The sequence below is a fragment of the Triplophysa rosa genome, linkage group LG25, assembly GCF_024868665.1.
Source record: "Triplophysa rosa linkage group LG25, Trosa_1v2, whole genome shotgun sequence".
Lineage (NCBI taxonomy): Eukaryota > Metazoa > Chordata > Actinopteri > Cypriniformes > Nemacheilidae > Triplophysa > Triplophysa rosa.
In genome coordinates, this window is record NC_079914.1 from 1963360 (window position 1) to 1985237 (window position 21878).

The window sequence follows — 21878 nt, forward strand, 5'->3', positions numbered from 1 at the left end:
GCCTTTAGGAGGATGATATCACAGTTCCAGCTTTAATGCATGTTCATCATTTCTCTGAAATGAATTTCTGTTGCTTTTGGTCTGGTTTGTGTCTTCTGGGCCCTTTGCATTCTGTTTTAGATGCATGAGCAGATGAAGCCACTTTGATTTGCCTTCCAGTGCCTGCAGGCGGGGGTTAGTCTGAGAATGTTACTGTTGAATATGATAAAGAGGGTTTTTCGCATTCCCTTTGCATACTCTCACCAAAAGACTGATAAGAACAAAGTGTTACCACAAATGTTTCAGTTTTTGGATGATTTGAAGTTTTGAAACCGTTGAAATGGTAGTAGGTACTTTTCATGAATAGTAAAATCAATAAATATTTTTTATATGATGTTTTTGTAGTATGTTTTTGTGATGTCTGAATGTAGTATAAAATCCAGTTCCCCTTCAGTCGGTCTCTCGATGTTGTGTTGAGAGACAGACTGGGTTTGATCTTGAGAGCCTATCATCTCCGAGAGGAATTTTAAAACGCCAATGGGCTTGGCGAATGGCACACGCACGCAAGTCCCTGCCCCGTGCATACAGGTATAAAAGGAAGATGGCGGCAGTCATTCATTCATCATTTGTTCTTCGGTACCTGCGTGGCATATGATTGTCAAGCATTAACTCTTCGAGACTCTTCATACTTCTGGATTTATGACGCAGAGCAGCAGACTTCTCCTCCTGAGAGCGGACTTCCCCTGGGCGTCCTGCAGCGAGCTACAGACATAAAAGAGCAAATTTCTCACAGTTGTGAGCATGTCTTTGGGTGTGACAGACTCATCCCTGAGTCAGACGGGCATGACACCTGCGTCACATGCTTGGGGGTCAAGCATGCTGAGGCAGGGTTTGTCGATCCGGCATGTTCTGTTTGCGAGAACATGGCGATTAAGGTGTTGCAGTCACTGCTGGCTACATTCTTTGTGAGCTCTGCCGCCACCCCGTCTGCTTCCCAAGCAATTTCAACTGCTGCTTCGGCGAGGTCAACCGCTTCGGCGAACAGCGGGGGTGATTTGGGGGTTCCTATGGATGTCGCTCCGTCAGCAACGGCTTTGCGGACCACCCATACCCCAGCACACTCACCTGGCTCGTCCCCGATGGGCGGCGGTAGACCGTCCCATAGCGGGCAGACTCCACAGAGAGATGAGGACGAATTCTCTGTCATAGCATCGGATAGCTACCTCCTGGCATCAGATGCAGAAGACCTCTCTGAGCTCTTGCCCCCGGGCAGTCGAGATGTCAGCCATGCTTGCCCGGGTAGCCGCGTTACACTGCCCTCCCCGAAATGCTCATGGCTGCGGATTCGTTTGCTGTCACGGTTCTTGAGGGCTTGGCAAGAGTGCACCAGCCCGTCATGCTGGCTAGAGAGGACAATCCGTCTCGGTTATGCGATCCAGTTCAGGACGAGGTTCCCGTGCTACGGGACGAGGTTGCCGCCCTTCTGGCGAAAGGTGCGATCGAACCCGTCCTTCTAACCGAGATGTCCTCCGGGTTTTACAGCCCGTACTTCATAGTGCCCAAAAAAGGTGGGGGGCTGCACCCCATTCTGGATCTGCGCCTCCTGAACAAGTATCTACACAAGCTGCCGTTCAGGATGCTGACGCAGACTGAAGGGGAACATCTCGGTTATGACTGTAACCTCCATTCCCTGATGGAGGGAACGAGACGTTGTGTCTTCATGCCACAATGCTTCGCCGACCCGCTGCAGCAACCGGGGAGATACCTCTCAGGTTCCTCAGCCCAAAGGGTGAATGAATGACCGCCGCCATCTTCCTTTTATACCTGTATGCACGGGGCGGGGACTGGCGTCCGTGTGCCATTCGCCAAGCCCATTGGCATTTTAAAATTCCTGTCGGAGATGATAGGTTCTCAAGATCAAACCCCAGTCTGTCTCTCAACACAACGTCTCGTTCCCTCCATCAGGGAACGGAGGTTACAGCCGTAACCGAGACGATTTTGGTGATTGCCATTGTTTCATATTAACACTAAATAAACATATAAAATGAATAAAAATGCTACAGATTTAGCATGAATAAGCCATCACTCATTACAGGCAAAGTCTGTTTACGAAAGTCGTGCAACTCGGCAACCATGCAAAAAGCAGAATTAAATAACATGTTTCTGATCAATAATTAAACACAAACTTTACCATAACTTTTGTTTGCTAAGCTTAAAGCAGCAACGAGCAACTTTTGCTCACTGTTGCCCCACGTGGTCGATAAGCAGAATTGTCTGTATGCAGTGTTGTAAAAACTGCCGCAAAGAAAGGTGGCAGCTCAATACCTGTGAGTTTGTTTACTAAGCCGATGGACCCAGATTCGTCGTTCAAACTATGTCCACCGATCAGGTAAAGTAGTCCTTGTTACCATATGTTCTTCGTATATCAGTACACAGATTTATGTATCATAAGTAGTCAACCCTACGTGTTCGAAGCAAGGTTACCAACTTATTCTGGTAACTTTGGCCAAAAAAATATGTTATATTATGTTATTCATAAACTGTATATGTAACTGTACTGTTTTTGAAATCAGCGTTTCATCTTCATTGCATACCACACGGGTGCCAACACTATGGGCTGTACTACAGCACTATACTACAACCTCAAAGTAGACTCGGGGGTAGCAGCTGATTGTTAGAAGTTAGCACAGAGCGTGCTAGCTACATGGAACATTTGTATTTACCCGAAACACAACGCATGGACTTGAATGTGTTTTGTAACCTATAGTACTTTTCTTTTGTTATTATATCGGAAGTCACTAAACACAATCGCGACCAGGCGTTGTGTTTTGTGTAATATATGTAATATGTAATATAGCGCATAGCATGTACATATATATAACGACAAAATTAGCCTAATCAATGACTGAACTGTTCAACATTCACGTGGTTTACTGGTGGGCTACTTTTTACCACAACATGTTTAGTGTGGTTGTTTAGTCTTTATTTACAAGCACTAACGTTACACACATTCATGACGAGACACGACAACATGCTAGCTATCGACACCGACAACCATATATTATCTCTCAGCTACCTTACGCTTATAAAGTGCGAACCGTTGTTGTGCCAATGACACAGACTAATAACAAATACGTTCAAAAGTACAGGACAGTAACAAAAAATGTACAAATAACACTTACAAATCCAGGAGCCGGTGTCCTGCCAATTTATGCTACCCATAAATTTGTGCGACCCTCGTGTTGAGATTGGGTTGGGGGAGTGGTTATTTAGGTGTAAGGGTTGGGTTGGGGGAGGGGTTAGTCCTGTTTTGTATAGAGGTAGCAAAATTTGATAGGGATGCATAAATTGGCAGAACACCGGACCACTAGGTCTGCATCCGTTTTGCAACCCGTTGCCTCCTGCTGCTCGCGCCACCAAGTGTAAGCCCGTCCGATATTGATTCGTGACCGGTCTCGTGTCCGATCACTCTCTCGCTTTTTTTTCTTTGCTTCCGCCGACAAAACCCTCTTTGGTTTTTTGGCTGGCTCTGCCATGGTGATGTTTTGGTTCGTTTCGTCTTACTGTTAGCTCTGCTGTGTGCTAACTTCTCCCAGGCTACAAGTAAAACGTGACGTATGCCGTAAAGCAGGGGATAGGCGGGGCTTGTACCGGCCTGAACACCAAAGTTACAAGTGCAATTTAAGCCGATAGGAGGCTGCTTAGGTAGCAACGGCAGTAAAATTCATCCAGTTAAAAGTTGACCTACCACTAAAATAATTTTAGAGATATTATTTTAAGGTCAAAAAGTTGCTCGTTGTCGCTTTAAACTGCACTAAAATCTCCTATTTCGAGTGGCCATATTGAGCGTTGCATTCATCCCCATTCATTGTAATCCCAGTGATGCATTTTATTAATATCTATTACACAATGAAACTAATTTTTTTAAAAGTTGTTTTGCTTTCATTTTTACTGTTTCTTTATTAAGTTTAACTTGCTGAATACGAATATCACATACAATTTTTTTACCACCGACGGTTCTCACAAAAACAGAAAAATATTTCCACACATTAATACATTATGGAATTATTACTCATAAGCAGAATTTACAAGGTAGTGGCATAACACTCAGCTCAAAAAAACAGTTTAACATAACAGTTACTAAAAATGAGTCGTCCAAAACTTCAGAAGTGTACATTTGATCTTTTATGACTAATACTGTCCTCACAAACCAAGTTCCAGACGTAGTCACCCATCATTGCTTCATCCCACCTTCCCTGTGCTAAAGAAATTTCTATAATTTTCTGACAGTGATAATTGGAAAATAATTGTTTTAATATGTAAAAATGTGTACAGTTTTGGTTTATTAAACTAGTCTGTAGCAAAGCTCAATAAAACGGAAGGAAGGAGGCGGGAACCGGCATCATTCAAACAATAAACTTTTAATCGTGAAAGTAAATAAACAATAATAAAACAGGCCGGCAGCCCCTCGCAGCCGACTGCCGGCCAAACAAACACAAACAAACTCCACTTAACTTCCGGGCCCGGGTCCTCTCTCTCGATGGTCCGGTCGCTCGTCCTCTTATGCTCCCGAGCTCCCCCGTGAGGCATGCGGGGACCGGTGGTCGCACAGCTGACACTCGTTGCCACTTACGCCGCTGGCCCCGCCTTACCCGCCCCACGGCTCTCGCCCCGCCTTCCTCGCTACATAGTCATTAAACAGTTCTTGGACCCCATTGACTACCATAGTAGTAAAAATCACAATTTGCTGTTCTACATTCTTCAAAATATCGTCTTTTGTGTTCAACAGAACAAAAAAAAAGTAATTTTTTTTATTTATGTTTGAGCACACAAGGCAAAACTTTTGTGTAAAACCTTTTGTTTTTGTTTAAAAAAGTCAAAATCTGAGGTAAAAATTCACCAAATCTAACAAGACGTTTATTTGACAAGCTTGCTTTACAATAGTTCTGTTATACAATTTAAATCAGAGCATTGCAGTGATCTCTTACATGCAATAACGTCTTGGTTACGGATGTAACCTCGGTTCCCTGATGGAGGGAACGAGACGTTGTGTCGAGCCGACAGATGGGGTTCGCTCTTGAGAACCTATCAACTTATGACTAGTTTAGAAAAGGCCAATGAAATTGGCGAATGAAATTTGCGTGCCGGACTCCGCCCCCGGATATCCGGGTATAAAAGGAAGACGGCGTGCTGCATTCATTTACCCTTTGGTCTGAGGAGCCTGAGCATCCCTCGACCGCTGCGGCGGGCTGCCAGCGTTGTGGCAAGAAGGACACAACGTCTCGTTCCCTCCATCAGGGAACTGAGGTTACATCCGTAACCAAGACGTTCCCTTTCTGTCGGTCTCTCGACGTTGTGTCGAGCTGACAGATGGGGTTCCTATGGAAAACGCCATAGCGCTGTGCCGATGCTGACTGGCCTGGGCGAGTCAGACATGAGCGCTAGCGCGAAATTGTAACCGTCCAGTGGAGAGGTAGGGGGTCCCAGAGCTTTTGAAGAAAAGGTGGGAAGCCACTGCCACCGGCCGTCACGAGCGGAGGCCTTGATTCTCTAACAGCGAGAAGCCACCCGGCACCGTAAGGGCCACTGGGTTAGCATTATTACCCCCTGGCCCTAGCCGCTGATCCCCCTAGAGCAGGAGTCTTCAACTAAAATTGCTTGAGGTCCAGTAAACAAACCCTCATTACCAGCCGAGGTCCGGACAATTAAATACCTAAAAACATGAATTGATGGTTTTTGGCAGACCAAAGAAATAAACATGTCTTTTCATATCTATACGACGGCACAACAATATAATGAAGGAAAATGTGCAAAATGCCGTAATCTCTAAACCTGCACTGAACATACATTCATTTCAACATTAACAACTTTAAAAGAAAACTAAAGTGTTGTTTTCTGCTGAACTGAGATTAACAAATAGCAGCATCAAGTTGTGACTGATCATCCTCTGATAACATTTCAGCTCTTCTTGTGGCTGGTGCAGCTGAAAAAGGGGGTTTGTTTAATATTTTCTTTTAGTTCATGTCTTTATTTTCCTTCTAAAAGTGTTTCATACGCCTCCATGCACTTTTTTACTATTTTCCCATCAGTAAAGGGCTTTTTATGTTTTCCTAAGATCCACCTGTTTTCTTAGTGAACATTCATATGCTGGTTGTTGGGCGGTAAGTGAGTGAGGGAGGACCCGTGTAGATCGCTCCTACTGGGCTTTGAGCTAATATATTTTCTGTGTCCTTACCTCTGACTGCTGCGGGCAAGTTTCTTCAAAGTGTCTACGTATAGTTTCATAATACCGTTTAAGGTTTCCACTTTTGATAACCGCAACAGACTCCGAACAAATGAGACAAACCGGTCTCGTGCATGTCGATGCAGGAAGAATAAATTAATCTCGGAAAACAGTTTTCAGCGTCAACTTTTCTAACTTTTGAAAAGGACATTGTTTTTCAGTCACTGACAGTTACATCTGTCTGCACGCTGTGCAGCGAGTCTGTCGCGGCTCTCTTCACTTGTCGACGTCTGAACGTAGCAACAGTGCGCATATGTTAACTGTCCGTGGCGCCGTAGGACCCAAACTGCTATTGAGCGGACCTTGATGTGCCTGGAATAAATTTGATTGCATTAGAAAATAATGTTAGGCATTCATTTATTTATTATGTCAAAAGGCTTAGAGGTCCGGACGGATGCATCTCGTGGTCCGCATTCGGACCGGAGTCCGCTAGTTGGTGACCCCTGCCCTAGAGGAAGGGGGAAGGGCTTTCGCAGGCGTACGCCGTACCGGCTTCCGGTCCTACACGTTGCCCTGCAGGACGCGGGCTGACACCGGTTCCACGCGTAGGTATTAGAACCTCGCGAAGGTGTTGGGCGTAGCTCAACCCGCAGCTCTGCAGATGTCTGCCAGAGAGGCGCCCTGAGCCAGTGCCCATGAGGAGTGTGCCTCACTCCTAACGGGCATGGGCGATCTTGAGTTCGGTATGCCGTAGCGACGGCATCCACGATCCAGTGCGCCGGCCTCTGTTTGGAGACAGCCCTCCCCTTCTGCTGACCTCCAAAACAGAAAAAGAGCTGCTCAGAGTATCTGAAGCTCTGCGTGCGGTCCAAGTAGAGGCGCAGTGCGCGTACTGGACACAACACGGAAGGGTTGGGTCTTCCTCCCCGGAGGGGAGCACCTGCAGGTTCACCACCTTGTCTCTAGGGGGAGTGGTGGGAACTTTGGGCACATAGCCGGTCCGGGGTCTCAGGATAACGTGAGAATCACCGGGCCCGAGTTCTAGGCGATCTGTGGACACAGAGTGTGCTTGTAGGTCCCCTACCCTCTTGGAGGTGAGCGCCATCAGGAGAGCCGTTTTTATCGTGAGGTGAGAAAGAGCGGCAGCTCCGAGGGGCTCGAAGGGGGGGGCCTCTTGAGGCCCGCCACCTAGGTCACACGAGGGTATGGAGTCCAGAAATGGAGGTTCGAAGGGTCTGCCTGGGATGCCGTAATGTGCCCCTTCCCCTGGGAAAGCAGGTCCTTTGCCAGGGGGAGCGGCCAGGGCGAAGTTGTTGTCAAGAGCCTTAGCTCCGAGAACCAAGTCCGGTTAGGCCAATAGGGCGTAACTAGTACCACTTGATGCTCCTCTTCCCTGGCCTTGCTCAAGACCTGTGCAATGAGGCTCACTGGGGGGAAGGCGTACTTCCGCTTACCCTGCGGCCAGCTGTGCACTAGGGTATCTGTGCCGAGGGGTCCCTCGGTCAGGGAGTACCAAAGCGGAAATGGGAGGAGTCCAGGGAGGCAACAGGTCCACCTGCGCCTAGCCGAATTGCTTCCATATGAGCTGGACTGCGTGGGGATGGAGGCGCCGACTGAAAAGAGAGTGCGTCGGTTGTCCTGATTCAGGTCGCCTGGGATGTGTGTGGTTCGCAGGGAGCTGATCACCTGCTGACTCCACAGGAGGAGGCGTCGGGCGAGTCGTGTTAGCTGCCATGAGCCAATGCCACCCTGACGATTAATAACCCCACGGCAGCTGTGCTGTCCTGACCGGACCAGCACGTGCTTGCCCTGCACGAGAGGTTGCCACCTCTTCAGTGCAAGTAGCACAGCCAACAACTCTGGGCAGTTGATATGCCAACGCAGGCAGGGGCCCGTCCATCGCCCGACACTGCGTGCCCTTTGCACACGACACCCCAACCCTGCAGGGAGGCATCCGTCGTCACCACAACGTGCCTTGCCCCTGCCCTAGGGGGACCTTGTCCGCAAGAAGGTCATTGAAGACCAGGGGGTCAGGGTGCGTCCGCAGAAAGGCGTGATGACCATACGCCTGCTGCCGGTGTGCCACGCTCTCCAGGGAACCCATCTCTGTAGCCAGTGTTGGAGCGGTCGCATGTAAATCGACCCGAGGGGGACCACCCCCACCGAGGATGCCATGTGCCCAGGAGCCTTTGAAAGTTTCAGGGGGACCGCTGACTGCCTGAAGTGTTTCAGGCTGTTCAACACTGACTGAACGTGCTCTGAGTAAGTCACGCTGTCATGGAGACAGAGTCGAGTTACATACCGAGAAAGAGGATGCTCTGCACAAGGGAGAGCTTGCTCTTTTCTCGGTTGACCTGTGGTCCCAACCGATCTAGGTGCCGGAGCACTAGGTCCCTGTGTGTACACAACAGATCTCACGAGTGTGCCCAGATGAGCCAGTCGTCGAGATAGATAGTACCCGCACTCCTCTCTCCCCGATCTTCGTGAAGACTCGTGGGGAAAGGGACAGACCGAAAGGGAAGACTCTGTACTGATACGCCCGCCCGAAAGCAAGACATGAAAGTAAGCGTCCTCCAGGTCGATTGCCATGAACCAATCTTGACATCTGGTAGATGCCAGGATGCGCTTCTGCGTGAGCATCCTGAACGGCAGCTTGAGTAGGTGCCTGTTCAGGGTACGCAGATCTAGCAACCCCCTTTTTTGGGGACGATGAAGTACGGGCTGCAGAACCCGTTGAACATCTCGGCCAGATGGAGCCGCGCTCAAGCCTGAGGCACCATGTATCCAGCCGCGAGCGCCGGGAGAGGCAGTGCAGGCACTGCAACCCTACGCTCACGGCGGCCCGGGAAAGCATGGCTGACATTCCGACGTCCACTTCTTCCTGGGCTCGACCCCCCGAGGGAGGGAACTCTGAGGAATCGCCGGAGTCGGATGGCAGTACGTCACCCCCCGATGCTGCAAAGGACATCTCATCATTATCACGCACCGTTTCCGAATACGTGGTTGAGGAACAAGATGGTGGGACCATCTCCTGCGGAACGGTCAGACGAGCGAGACGAGGTGCGAACAGTCCGTGAGCCAGTGGCTGGCGGATTAACGCTCACAGTGATCCTCATATCACCCTCGCTGCTTGCCGTAGCGGATGGCAGGGCCGTAGTCCTGCCGTCACGGAACGGGGAGACGAGTCCCGTGGGAACACAGCCAACCGCCCGCAGTGCGGGCAGGACGTATCCACAACGTCTGCCCCAGCGTACATGAAGCAGACATTGTGTCCGTCCCCCTCGTCGATGAGTGTGTTGCACCCATGAGAACAGCGGGACGTGCCACGCTGGAGAAATTTGCTCTTTTAGAGAAAAAAACTCGAACTCTTCTGCCACTGCCGAGACGCCCAGGGGAAGTCGGTGCAGGAAGGGACAGTCCGCTGCATCATGTCATAAGATTCCAGCAGTAATTCGGTGTAGAGATGAAGTCTCTAAGTCGATCAGTGTGAAGGCTCCGAAGAACAAAAGGTGAATGAATGCAGCACGCTGTCTCCCTTTTATACCCAGATATCCGTGGGCGGAGTCCGGCATGCAAATTTCATTCACCAGTTTCATTGGCCTTTTCTAAACTAGTCAGAAGTTGATAGGTTCTCAAGAGCGCATCTGTCGGCTCGACACAACGTCGAGAGACCGACAGAAAGGGAACTAAATGCATTACGAAATTAATATTTTTGCTTTCCCATTAGTCTATTTGAGATCGCAGATCTTTCAGGTTGTTGACAGTCCGTTGACCAAAAAAGTTACAGATAGTAGCTTCAAATAATGTATACACCAGACAAGTTTCTACAGAATATCAAAACCATGTGTTTCTTTTTATATTTACAGTATTAAATACTGGTGCTCACAAACTCTGTTTGTGGCTTTTTGCAATTCGGTCTAAATTGCATTTATATAATGTTTTCATCCTTTTTCATAATTTTCATAATTTGTTTTTCCCTGCATTGACTTTTGCACAAGCTCTTTTTTTGTCATTTTTTGTCTACGCAATTGGCAACCCTGTCCTAGAAAGTGTTGCACGTCCCTGCGAAAGCGAGCAGCTCTCGCGGCGTATGTACGTTAATGGTGTCAGTCGTGTGCAAGATGCTTGTTTGACATCTGTTCCCTTTTTCTCCATCCAGCCACAGATTCAGAATGCTGGCGCTCCTCAGTGGAGTCAGGGCTTGCGGGATCCCCAGAAAGATGCATCTCTCTGCCAGGCCAGGATGATGCCAATGGCCACTCCTACAGGTGGTTTAGCTGTGCATTAGTTTTTGGGTTTCATTTCAGTGTTGCCCATCTTTAGATCTTTCACCACTGTGTCACTGTGCTAGCAGAAGTTTTAAGGAACCCAGTGTGACATTCCTTGCTCGCTGTGGCATGGCACATCTGAAATGTAAAGGTTCATCGGATCCGGTGTTATCGAGGCATACACAGGCTGTAACTTTGCTCTGGAGGGCAGTGAGCTGGAAAGAGACCAAAGGAATTTGGGGGTGGGAGCGAGACATCGAACCTTGAGTCAGCATTGCCGCTGACATGAGTTTCAAGCAGCTGCTAAACAAAGGGCTGATTCAGGTCCCTTCCCTCCCAAAATCCCTGTCCAGTCTGATTCCTGGAGCCCTATGAATGTTATGAACGTTTGAACATGTGTGGACCACATTCTTCTGTATTATACTGCCATCTAATCAAGCAAATATTGACATCTTCATCTGTTACTGTAGATCATTTGGTAGAGAATTGCGTTAGCAATTCATGGGTTTGATTCCCAACCAACACACATACTGATAAAATGTGTACATTGAATGTTCTGTAAGTTGCTTTGGATAAAAGTGTCTGCCAAATCCATAAATGTAAATGTTCATTGTGTATTATTTCTAAGGGCTAAAATGTGCTCTACCTATATGTGTGAATACAAGCATATACAAGTGTAGTATGCAATGCGTTCTCCGTGTTTTTCCTGGAATTCGAGCCCATGACGTTTGTCCTGGCAGCGCAAAAACCAACCATTTGAGTAACACGAACATTTGAATCCTGCAGAGCAAGTCAGACTGCTTTTCTGTTTATAGTTACCAGCCTCGATAATAACGGTAATAAATCTGGTTTAAATGCTACACTGTAAAACGTTTTGCAGCAGGTTGCCAGTAACTTACTGTAGATTGAATTTACAATTTTGTTTTAAATATAAACTAGTTCTTATATTTTCTTTTATAAAACGAGACAAAATATCATAGGTCATTCTTCTTGTTATGTAAATGTGTCATAATTTAAGAAGTTTTAAATATTTTTACTAGAAAACAAGACAATGCTTAGCAATAATGTCATTTTTTGCAATGTTGCTGTGCTAATGCCAGTAATGAGACCAGTCTCTTCTAGCTCATTGTGAATCTCAAACGTCTAAGGCCCGATTTGGAAAGACAAGGCTTAGCTTAAGCCAGGACTATGCCTTAGTTAAATTAGGATATTTAAATACCTTGGTGTGCATCTTGAAACAAAACAATGGCACCAGTATATTTTAAGACATGTTAGGGCAAGTTATTTTTAGTTAAGACAGCTCAAAACATTGATTTTAGTTTGGGACTAACCTTAAGCCTTGTCTGTGAAACCAGGCAAAAGTGTTTTAATTTGAATTAAAGTAACTCAAATTAAAAACAGTACTAATAGGAAAGTAGTAATTAAATCTACAGAAAGTTACTGGCAATTTACAAGATTAAAAGGAAAGTAGGGTACAGTGCAGTAAAACATGCAGTAGGGTACTTAAAAGGGTCATGTGACATGGCTAAAACGAATATTATCGTTTGTTTTAGATGTAATGCAATGTGTATACATGTTTTAAGGTTAAAAAATGCTGTATTTTCCACATACCGTGCATGTTTGTATCTCCTCTTTGCCCCGCCTCTCTGAAACGCGCAGATTTTTTACAAAGCTCATCGCTCTGAACAGCGAGGTGTGCTATGATTGGCTAGTTAACCAGTGTGAAGTGATTCGTCAAATACTGCAAGCGTGTGACGGAAATGTAATGCCATATTTGGAACATCAGGTTCCAAAGCGATTGTACTGACAGCGACGTCCACCTTACTGGCGTATACATTTGGGTGGTCTTAGTCAACTCATACCACGAGCTGACGTAGATTTGTGGGGGGGTGGTTACACGAGGCGTTTCAGGCAGGTCTGGGTGAGCATTCGCTTTTAGATAGAATGCATCTTTTGGTCACTTTCATTTTTGCAATTTTACGTATCTAATATATGCATGGGCAACTTAGAACACACCAAAGACACAGAAAAACACGTATTCATGCCATATGACCCCTTTAAATATTTTTGAATGTATAATTGAATAATGTTTGGTCTAATTTGGCAGTTAATGTTTTGGACTGAATGTAGCCGAATCAACAGAAATGTTAAAGCATCCTTAAATACAATTTACATGCACAAATGCATTTGACAGATGATTTCATCCAAAGTGATGCTGCATTCAAGATATAGACGCTTTCAGCGGCAACAACATAAACAAACGTTATAAGGCCCAAACGTGACTTCCAGTAATCTATATCTGTCGAGTATAGTTTTAATTAAATTAAATCCAATTATCATACAATAAAATATCCATATAAATTATCACTATGTGTGTTCTGTGGGAATTAGACTGAATATGCAAGTCTCTGCCCCGTGTATACGGGTACAAAAGGAGATGGTGGCACCCAATCATTCATCTTTTGGGCTGAGGAACCTGAGAGACATCTCCTGGTTGCTGCAGCGGGCCGGCGAAGCGTTTCAGTCTCTCTCGACGTTGTGTTGAGAGACAGACTGGGGTACTATACGACACGTCACGGCGCTGAGCCATATTACGAGCTCAAGCAGAGTAACACTGACTGGACTAGCAAGTCACAAGTGAGCGCTACCGCGAGATGTAATCTTCCTGTGGGATCGATAACTAGTAGCATATTTGAGAGACTCGTACCGACAGCCGTCACGAGCGGTGGCGTTGTTCTCTATTTTAGCGAGATAGCCACCCGGTACCATAAGGGAACACTGGGAAGCACTGCTCTCTCTACTGAAAGAGTGTGCTACGGAGGCCACATCCTACAACAAGGGGAGGTTACATGTGGAGATACCAGCGGGGAGAACTACATGGGATATGATGCGCGAGCCCGAGTAGGGAGCACACGACCCACAGTTTCACCGATAGGGGAACCGAGAGTGAGGAAGTCAACATATGGGACGACCCTGCAGGGGAGTCACTACGTATGGGGCAATAGTATAGGGGTCCACCTGAATAGGGGTGACTCTACCATAACCAGACTCGGCAGAACAGACCGCTCCGCCCGGTCCGCTACCAATATTGCCAATGCTTAGTGATGGATGGAATGCCTATACTTCGCCCAGTGAGGGAAGTAGGGAGGCTCAATAGGGCACTGACTCACCGAGGGGGGAGAAGGCGCTTTTGCAGGCATACACCCACCCAGTCGCTGGTCTCACCTGAGTAAGACACGGGCTGACACTGGTTCCACACGGAGATTGTAAAAACCTCACGAAGGTATTGGGTGTAGCCCAACCCGCAGCACAACAGATGTCTGCCAGAGAGGTGCCCTGGGCCAGTGTCCACAAGGAGGCCATACCCGGAGTGCAGTGGGCTCCTACTGCAAGCGGACACGGGCGATCTTGGACCGTGATGCCAAGTAATGGCATCCGCGATCCAGTACGCCAATCTCTGTTTGGAGACAGCCCTCCCTTATGCTGTCCCCCAAAACAGACAAAGAGCTGCTAAGAGCTCCTAAAGCTCTGCGTGCGGACTAAGTAGAGGCGCCGGATGTGTACTGGACACAACACAGTAGAGGTTGGGTATTCCTCCCCAGGGGGGAGTGCCTGCAGGCTCACCACCTGGTCCCAAAAGGGAGTGGTGGGAACCTTGGGCACGTAGCCTAGCCAGGGTCTCAGGATAATGTGAGAATCGGCCGGCCCAACTCTAGGCACTCGTGGGACACTGAGAATGCCTGGAGGTCCCCTACCCTCTTGATGGAGGCAAGCACCACTAAGAGAGCCATCATCATTAAATGAGGAAGACTGGCATCTCTCAGGGGCTCAAAAGGGGCCATACAAAGGCCCTGTAGGACCACATCAAGGTCCCAAGAGGGTACGGAGTGCGGTCGAGGTGGATTCATCCTCCTTGTGCCCCTGAGGAACCTGGTGACCAGGTCGTGTTGCTCCAGGAAGGACAATACTAACCCGATTGGGCATCTCCGTGGGTCTTCACCTCGGGAAGAACACCAGGAAGAGAAGAGGCGCCACTTAAAGGCGTATAAACGCCTAGTGGTGGGGGCTCTAAACTGCAGGACGGTCTCAATGACCGCCTCAAAAGCCGCTCAAACTCTCCTCGTCCCGTCCAGGGGCCAGACATGGAGGTTCCAGAGGTCTGGCCTGGGGTGCTACACCATGCCCTTCCCCTGCGACAGAATGTCCTCCATCTGGGGAATCGGCCAGGGGGGGATTTTCACCCATCATGTAAGAGTCCTTAAAATTTAAATGGTTCAGTGTTTTGTAATTAATTAGCTGTAAAAGAAATTACTCTTTAAGTAAACCCAACAATATTATTCCTCTACAATAAGCATACCCTTTCAAATTTGATTAAATTCCTTTCCAATTAAACAAAGGATCTGACATAAGCATAGTCATTTTAAGCAAGTTACATAAACTTGTAAAGAGTCAAATGAGCATTTACTTCAAAGCACATCATCCTTCCCTCATTGGTTTAAAACCACAACTTATAGGCTTTCCGCCACACAACTGGAATCATCCAAGTGTTCTGAGCACTATAGGGAAATGTATTTGTGCCCACCACTGTTTAACAAGCATGGCTAATTTGGTGGCTCGGGATCATTATGATTCTCATATACCTGTATATATTTGGATAGTTGACATGTCAAGCAGTGTCAACAGTCTTCTGCAGTGTTATTATGGTGCAATTCATTTTTTTATAATGGGAGCAAAGAACAATGAAAGATAAATGTAAAATGCTAACTTTTGTATCCAAACGAGTCTGCTAGTCAAAATGAATACATTTTACATGTAAATTTTCTGCTTTCTAGTGTGCAGTGCATCGGGTTTGCATGCCAGCCAAAGATTCCTCCCACTCCTGACAGTGACGCAGGCAGTGCTGGCCGGTCCCGTCTACCAACGTTGGCCCCTCAGTTCTCCAACAGCGAGCCCCAGCAGAGCAACAGCAGGCCCGGATCGGCCAGAGGCTCCGATGGGCGGCGTAGCCAACAGAGTTAGTATAATTTCAACCAATCCACCAAAACACACTTTTGTGTGTGTTTTTCCCATCTATGAAATCGGACAAGAAACACACCCATGTTTATTTTATCTTTGCGAATCAACACTAAATTTTGTTTCGAGGGTTCTTAGCAGTTTAATGGTAAGTCATGTAAATATGTAGTACAGTTGTACATACGCCCTTGTTACATACAGTATGTTGTGTCTGTCACTGTATTAAAGCAAACAGTCACTTTATATTGCTTCAGATTCCTCAAAGTCCCCTTAAAGGAATATTTCAGCTCAAACGACAACATTTTTGACAAAAGTTGATTACAGCAAAAAAATACTTATCTTTTTTATTAAAAAGACAACAAAAATCAGGCATAATCTATACACGTTTCAAAAGTACACTGCAAAAAATTCATGTACTCAGTTCTTTAATCTTATTTTCCAGCTCCGTTATCTAAACATCCTTTAGAAAATTCACTTTAGAAAGAAAAGAAATACAAATTAAAAGAATTACAAAGAAATTATAAATAAAACGAAATACATATTAGCCATTTCTATTTTGAGACCATTTTACAATACAGCATTAACAAGATTAAACAACTGTAATAAAAATAACCAAAAAGGAATGATAATAACACAATGAATACAACATTAAATAATTTTTTTATTTTAAAAAATACAACACGGGATGTCTGACATTCACCTCTCAAATAAAATGTGAACAATGTACAGGTTTGTAGACTGTACTGTACAAACTGCGTACAGTATATTAAATCCTCTAAACCTTCATCACACCTTCATCACCATGAAAAATACATATTTTAGTTGGTTTAATAATCAATTTGAGTTGTGAGGATGTATAGAAACCTGTACACACACACACACACACACACACACACACACAGGTTACTTTTAAGAAACACCCTCTTATGATGCTTCACGTGCCGTCATTCAGTTGCTTAAGTATTTCTTTCATTTGCATTTCTTGTAAGTAACTTTATATTTGCAAGTCAAATATTACATTTTTTTAAAATAAGAAGCCCGATCCAGGACAAAGAGAGATGACCCAGATGCCCAACAACATGACAAATACAACAAATTGTTTATTTGAAGAAACAAACCTGTCGCTGGTGCTCAGATGCAGCTCTGGCTCTGTTGAACATTACACACCAAACACACATTTTTAAGGCAGAGTTTCAAACAAAACGTTAACATTAACAAATATTTATTAGCATTACTATTCAGTGATAATAATCTTGATAAGTCTCTCATGGCAATTCATAACAATATATGACTTATATGAATTAGCCTCCTTGTAAGATTGAAATTTTGCGAGGCGGAATAAAGTATATTGATTTATTACAGTGATATTGTGTCACGACGGTGGCGGACAGAACCCAGGTGCAGACAGAAGGAGGGGGTAAACACAAAAGATTTTAATAACAAAACAAAAACCCTCGATGGGGGACAAACACAATAACCAAAATGCTTTTAAAAAGACAAAGAAAAACTTCCCGCAATGGGGCAAAACAGAAACTAAGGCAAAACTAAATAAACTCACTTTTAGGAAACAAATGCCAAAAGGACAAGACAAGACTAAGACGCATGAACACGGGGTCACACAAACACAACGAAAGCGCACAGGACAATGAAACATGAGGGCATTTTAAAGGGGAATACAAACGAAGGATAATTAACGAGGGCAGGTGGGGAACATGAGACACGGCAGGGAAGCAATACAGGAAACGAGAGGGGCGGGGCCAATGACAAGACACGAGAAAGCACATGGGATGTAAAAACGTAAACAACTCATGACTTTCTCACATAAAACATAAGGGATCTGTCCCGATCCTGCCACACGACTAGAAAATCATGAACAAGAAGGCAGAACCGTGACATATTGCAGTCAAGAGCACATTTCCTTTCTCTCCTCGCCATTGTTTGTCTAGAACTGCGTGTATGTGATGTTTTCTTAACGTATTAAGTTTGCCTGAGCTAGTCTTTAGTTTGTTTTTCCGGCATTGTTTGTAAATCTTTCTGTTTGTCATAAAACTGCTTGTGCTCGTACCTCTCTAAAAACAGATTTGAACAAAGAAAAGAGGTTTCATGGAAATCTTGTCGTTGTTCCCATAGTGTTGGATTTCAGAAGGAAAGGCTTGAGTTACAGAAGCCGGTAGCCGGTTAAGCTCTGATTAACCCTCTGATCCACTGTCCACAGCAAGAGCACAAACCTATAAAAGCTATTTTACCCGTAGCCATAATTCTACATGGCTGTCTGGTTTATGTATCATTTTGTTTTGATTTATGAGAACTTTAGTATGGATGTCAAAAGAAATATCTACTTTTCAAAACTAGTCTACTATAGTGCACAGCATGTATATGTTCATTGTACATTTCAATTGGACTTTCCGGTAACACTTTACTTAAAACCTTTATGTATAATGCATTATAAAGGGTTATTAAAGAGTATGACAAGGCATAATTAATACATGAAAACAACCTTTATAATGGATTGTACATACATGCTTTAAGCACATATTACATATCATTACAACCCTTATGCATCTGTTATCATGCAAATAGGATATTTTGTGAAAATAACTTTCTTTAAAAATTAATGCTTTCCCTTCATGCTTTGATAAGTTACATGAGGATTGAAAGTTATCATTTTTAAGTAATATTGAGAGCAGTATTATTTTAAATTATGGATTAGGATTGGAAAATCAGACTCAGTGTGCGAAGAGAAAAAGGACAAAGATTGCAATAAATGTAAACGTAAAAGATAAGATTGTGTACACTTCAAAATGTCTGGTTATTGACTCTTATGTTTTTATTGGAACATCTGTCAAACAATAGGAACAACAGCTGCAAAACAGCCAAGGCTGGTACCTTTATAAATTGGTGTGTCCTGCAGAGGAGCGAATGTCTTTATATAAAAGGAAGGACACTAGCCATTTATAATATGGACAGTTCAGCTCCCAGATGCTGAATCATGTGCTAAATAAGTAATAATTAGTTTGTGTCTGAATATTTTTACTTCTTCGCATTGTGCCTAACCACATATTTTAGCCGTGACTATATTTGCGATGTAGTACCTTATTGCTTAAACAATTCAAGGTTTAAGTTATTTTGAAAGCTGTTATTTAGCTTATAGCGACGCGAGTATGGTTTATGTATGGTATGGTTACTTGACATGTTTGAAATAATTTGGTAAAATAAAGTGCTATATTGCTCATTTGCTGTATTGACCCAGGCAATGTTACATTGTTCAGGTCTCTTATATCACTCCAAACTCTCTAAAATAAATTCAACTCCGTTTTTTTATTGCTCAACATTTTTACTTTATTATTTATTACTAATAATCTGCTGGTTATCATTGTACCAAAGGTGACCTGAAATCCACCTGCTTTGCATCAGTTTGTTTTGCAATAATGACACGCTGACTATACACTACTCTATACTTATGAAATGGGATCATATCCTGTTGTTTAGGACCAGATATTGTCCATATTTACTATTGTAGACTGAATTACAGGTAAAATGCTTGCATTACTGGGTTTTAGGTACATTTGCTATTGTGTTCTGAGTACTATCACTGTATGTCTTTGTTTCACTGTAAAAACAATTCAGGCCTACAATTTTTGTAGTCACTGGTTACATCCAAATTCTACGTTTGGCACACTTGCAAATGATCACTTGTGGCAACAGACTGTTCCTTGAATTTACTAAACTTCAACTGAGCCAATGGAAAAATGTAGATGTAACCAGTCAATACGAAATTTTGAGGTGAGGCCTGTTTTTTTTTACAGTGTTCTTTGTAGTGCTTTATTGCATATCGAACTTTATCTCATCTCATAAAACATGTTATGTAGGTCTGTTTTTCTAACCTGCTTCTCTCAGATACAGTATGAGATGAAATCAGATTCATCTTCAGTGTCTGTGCTGTATTTGCCACTGCTTCCTGTTGATGCATTACTGTAAAGTCAGTTATCCACTGTAATGCAAACATGATATCAAGCGTCATTATGTTTACTTCCTGTTCTGATTGAGTCGTCGTTTTATCATACTGAACATCATTTTGTAAATTAGTGCACTGTCTGTTCTGACCACAATCTGATCAGTTCATCAAAATAAACTGAACTAATGTACATGTAAAAAACAACATTCACAATGTGAGATCAATGCTGTAGAGTGAATTTCACTAAACTTCTTAAGGATCATATTTCAGCCCAACATTAGGGCTGTCGAAATTACATTTGTAATCAGAATACAGTATACACGTAACATTTCTGTTTGATGTGGATGTGCAATTTTCTAAAAAAAAAATTAAAAAGTGGAAAACTTACTTTTTTCCAATTACAAGCAACATAGACCGCATATATGAGTGATATTTGTCATTTAGGCCTACCTCTGTTAAATCACATTTATGAAAAAGGTGCTATTCCTTTTTTTGTAGAAAAAGGTACTAAAAACATCCTAAATAAATATATTTATTTAAATCTTTCACTTGTATATATAAAATAAAAAAGAGTTTATATAAAAAGTTTGTATTTAACCTTTATTAAAAATAAATAGGTCAACTATTAATAAAATAAGTAACCCAAACTGTTAATAATAATAATGTTATTTTTTTGCACTTTGCAGGCAGTCAGTCGAACAGGAAGTGAAGACTGAATCTTTCAGCAGGTGAGGCCTGTCGGCAGAGGAGCATCCAGCTTCCTGTAACAGCATCCAGAGATCTCATCGGGGCCGTGTGTCCGTGTGCCTGGTGGAACAAAGCTCAGGATTGTCGCTTCTAACGGCCTTTCAGCCCCCACTTCTGTAACACAACACGCTTCAGCAATAATCACAAGTACTTTCATTACCTCACAAGCGTCCGAACGCCTGCCGCTCCGCTCCTGCTTTGTTACTCTTGAACCCTGACCACCCTCGCCTAGAAGAGGAAGATTTATAACGTGCAAAAATGAAGGCTGCGCTCCATTAACTTGATTGTGTAATCCATTAGAATTTAGTGTTCTGTATTGTAGATTGCTGTTTTTATTGTAGCTTTTGTGTGGTTTCAGTTGATGTTTAACCCCTTTATATTAAAGTGATACATTAATGATCTTAAATTAGTTTTGCATGATGTGACTGAGAAATCTAGTTAGTGTTAGTACCTAACATGGGGTCATACTTGGGACATTCTCTGTAGTTTATTTTAGGATTTGACTCTTGGTTTTGTTTAAAAAGGCTTTGCTACTTAATTGTGAATTTTTTTATATGAAATACAAATAATACATTTTATATAAAAATGTTGCTGTTTTTATTTACAAAGATTATGTAACTAACCTAAAATGAAGGGCAAATAAAAATGTGTTGTTTCAATATAATTCCCAGAAACAAATATATCTTAAATCTAAGTTAATATAACTTACATTTTTATTTAATATTATACAAATATGAAGCTCTTATAGATATTAGATATATCTTATAGATATTACCAACTTTTACATATTGTAAGACATGTTAGGGCAAATTATTTTCAGTTAAGAGAGCTCAAACATTAATTTTAGTCTGGAACTAATCTTAAGCCTCGTCTGTGAAACCGGTCAAAAGTGTTATATATTGTTTATACTTTTAAAGACTTACTTGCTCTGAATTTGATTATTACCAAATATATTCAGATATGTGTGAAACTTTGAATTGTTTGCTCTGCCCTATTGGTACATACTCTTATATAACACTTAGCTTTGAAGACTTTTTTTGTTATATTTTGATCTAAACTGTCACGCTATGGCAGATGAGATCTTGTGTCCTGCTGTGTGTCACGTCCTTCCCCCGCCGGCCTGAACATCTGCACATTTGTATGCGCAAGCAACCGCATACACACAAGATACCCCAGCTGAACGCTGTTGAAATCTCCAGTGAACTCATTTACTGCTTCATACCTGTCTATTTTGGGTTATTTGGTATTCTTTCGCTCTTTTGTAGTTTGATTACACGTATTGTGTAACCTAATTGTCTCAGATATCTAAGTGTGGTGAAGCGTGAGTTTTTCTTTAAGTAGGGAAAATACCACAACAAAGCGATGGGATTAATGTTGAATAAATGTTGAGCAACAATTTCTAGAAGACTTGGATGTCATTTCTACTAATAAAACTGGTTAGTTTGGTGTTTAGAGTTGTTATATTATGCTAAAATGAACAGGCACCCTGTCTCCGTCTCTTATCCTGTTCTCTAAAAGTATTGTCTAAAAATTAAGCAGTAGGAGCATTTCAGCTCAGTTCATGCAGTAGGTGAACTCAGATTGTGTAAAATTAGTAAACATATAGCGACTTTTTTTAAACAACACTAATGGGAGGTGGCTAATGCATAAGAATTTGTATGATGTCATTTGTATGTTTTGATACTATCTGCTT

The 21878-nt window shown here is 43.5% G+C and overlaps 1 protein-coding gene across 3 annotated transcripts in view; it reads left to right on the top strand.

Moving 5' to 3' along the window:
- The window catches only part of LOC130548584 (lisH domain-containing protein ARMC9), a 98583-nt gene extending 76934 nt beyond the window's left edge, over positions 1–21649 (top strand). For 2 of the 3 annotated variants that reach the window (XM_057325421.1, XM_057325422.1), the window contains 3 exons: positions 10362–10470; positions 15303–15484; positions 20125–21644. In XM_057325421.1, coding sequence (XP_057181404.1) covers positions 10362–10470; positions 15303–15484; positions 20125–20147 — 314 coding nt within the window. In that variant the 3' untranslated portion in view covers positions 20148–21644. Of the gene's footprint in view, positions 1–10361; positions 10471–15302; positions 15485–20124 lie in introns of all 3 variants that reach the window. The other variant, XM_057325423.1, reaches the window with a different exon arrangement.
- The last annotated feature ends 229 nt before the right edge of the window (positions 21650–21878 follow it).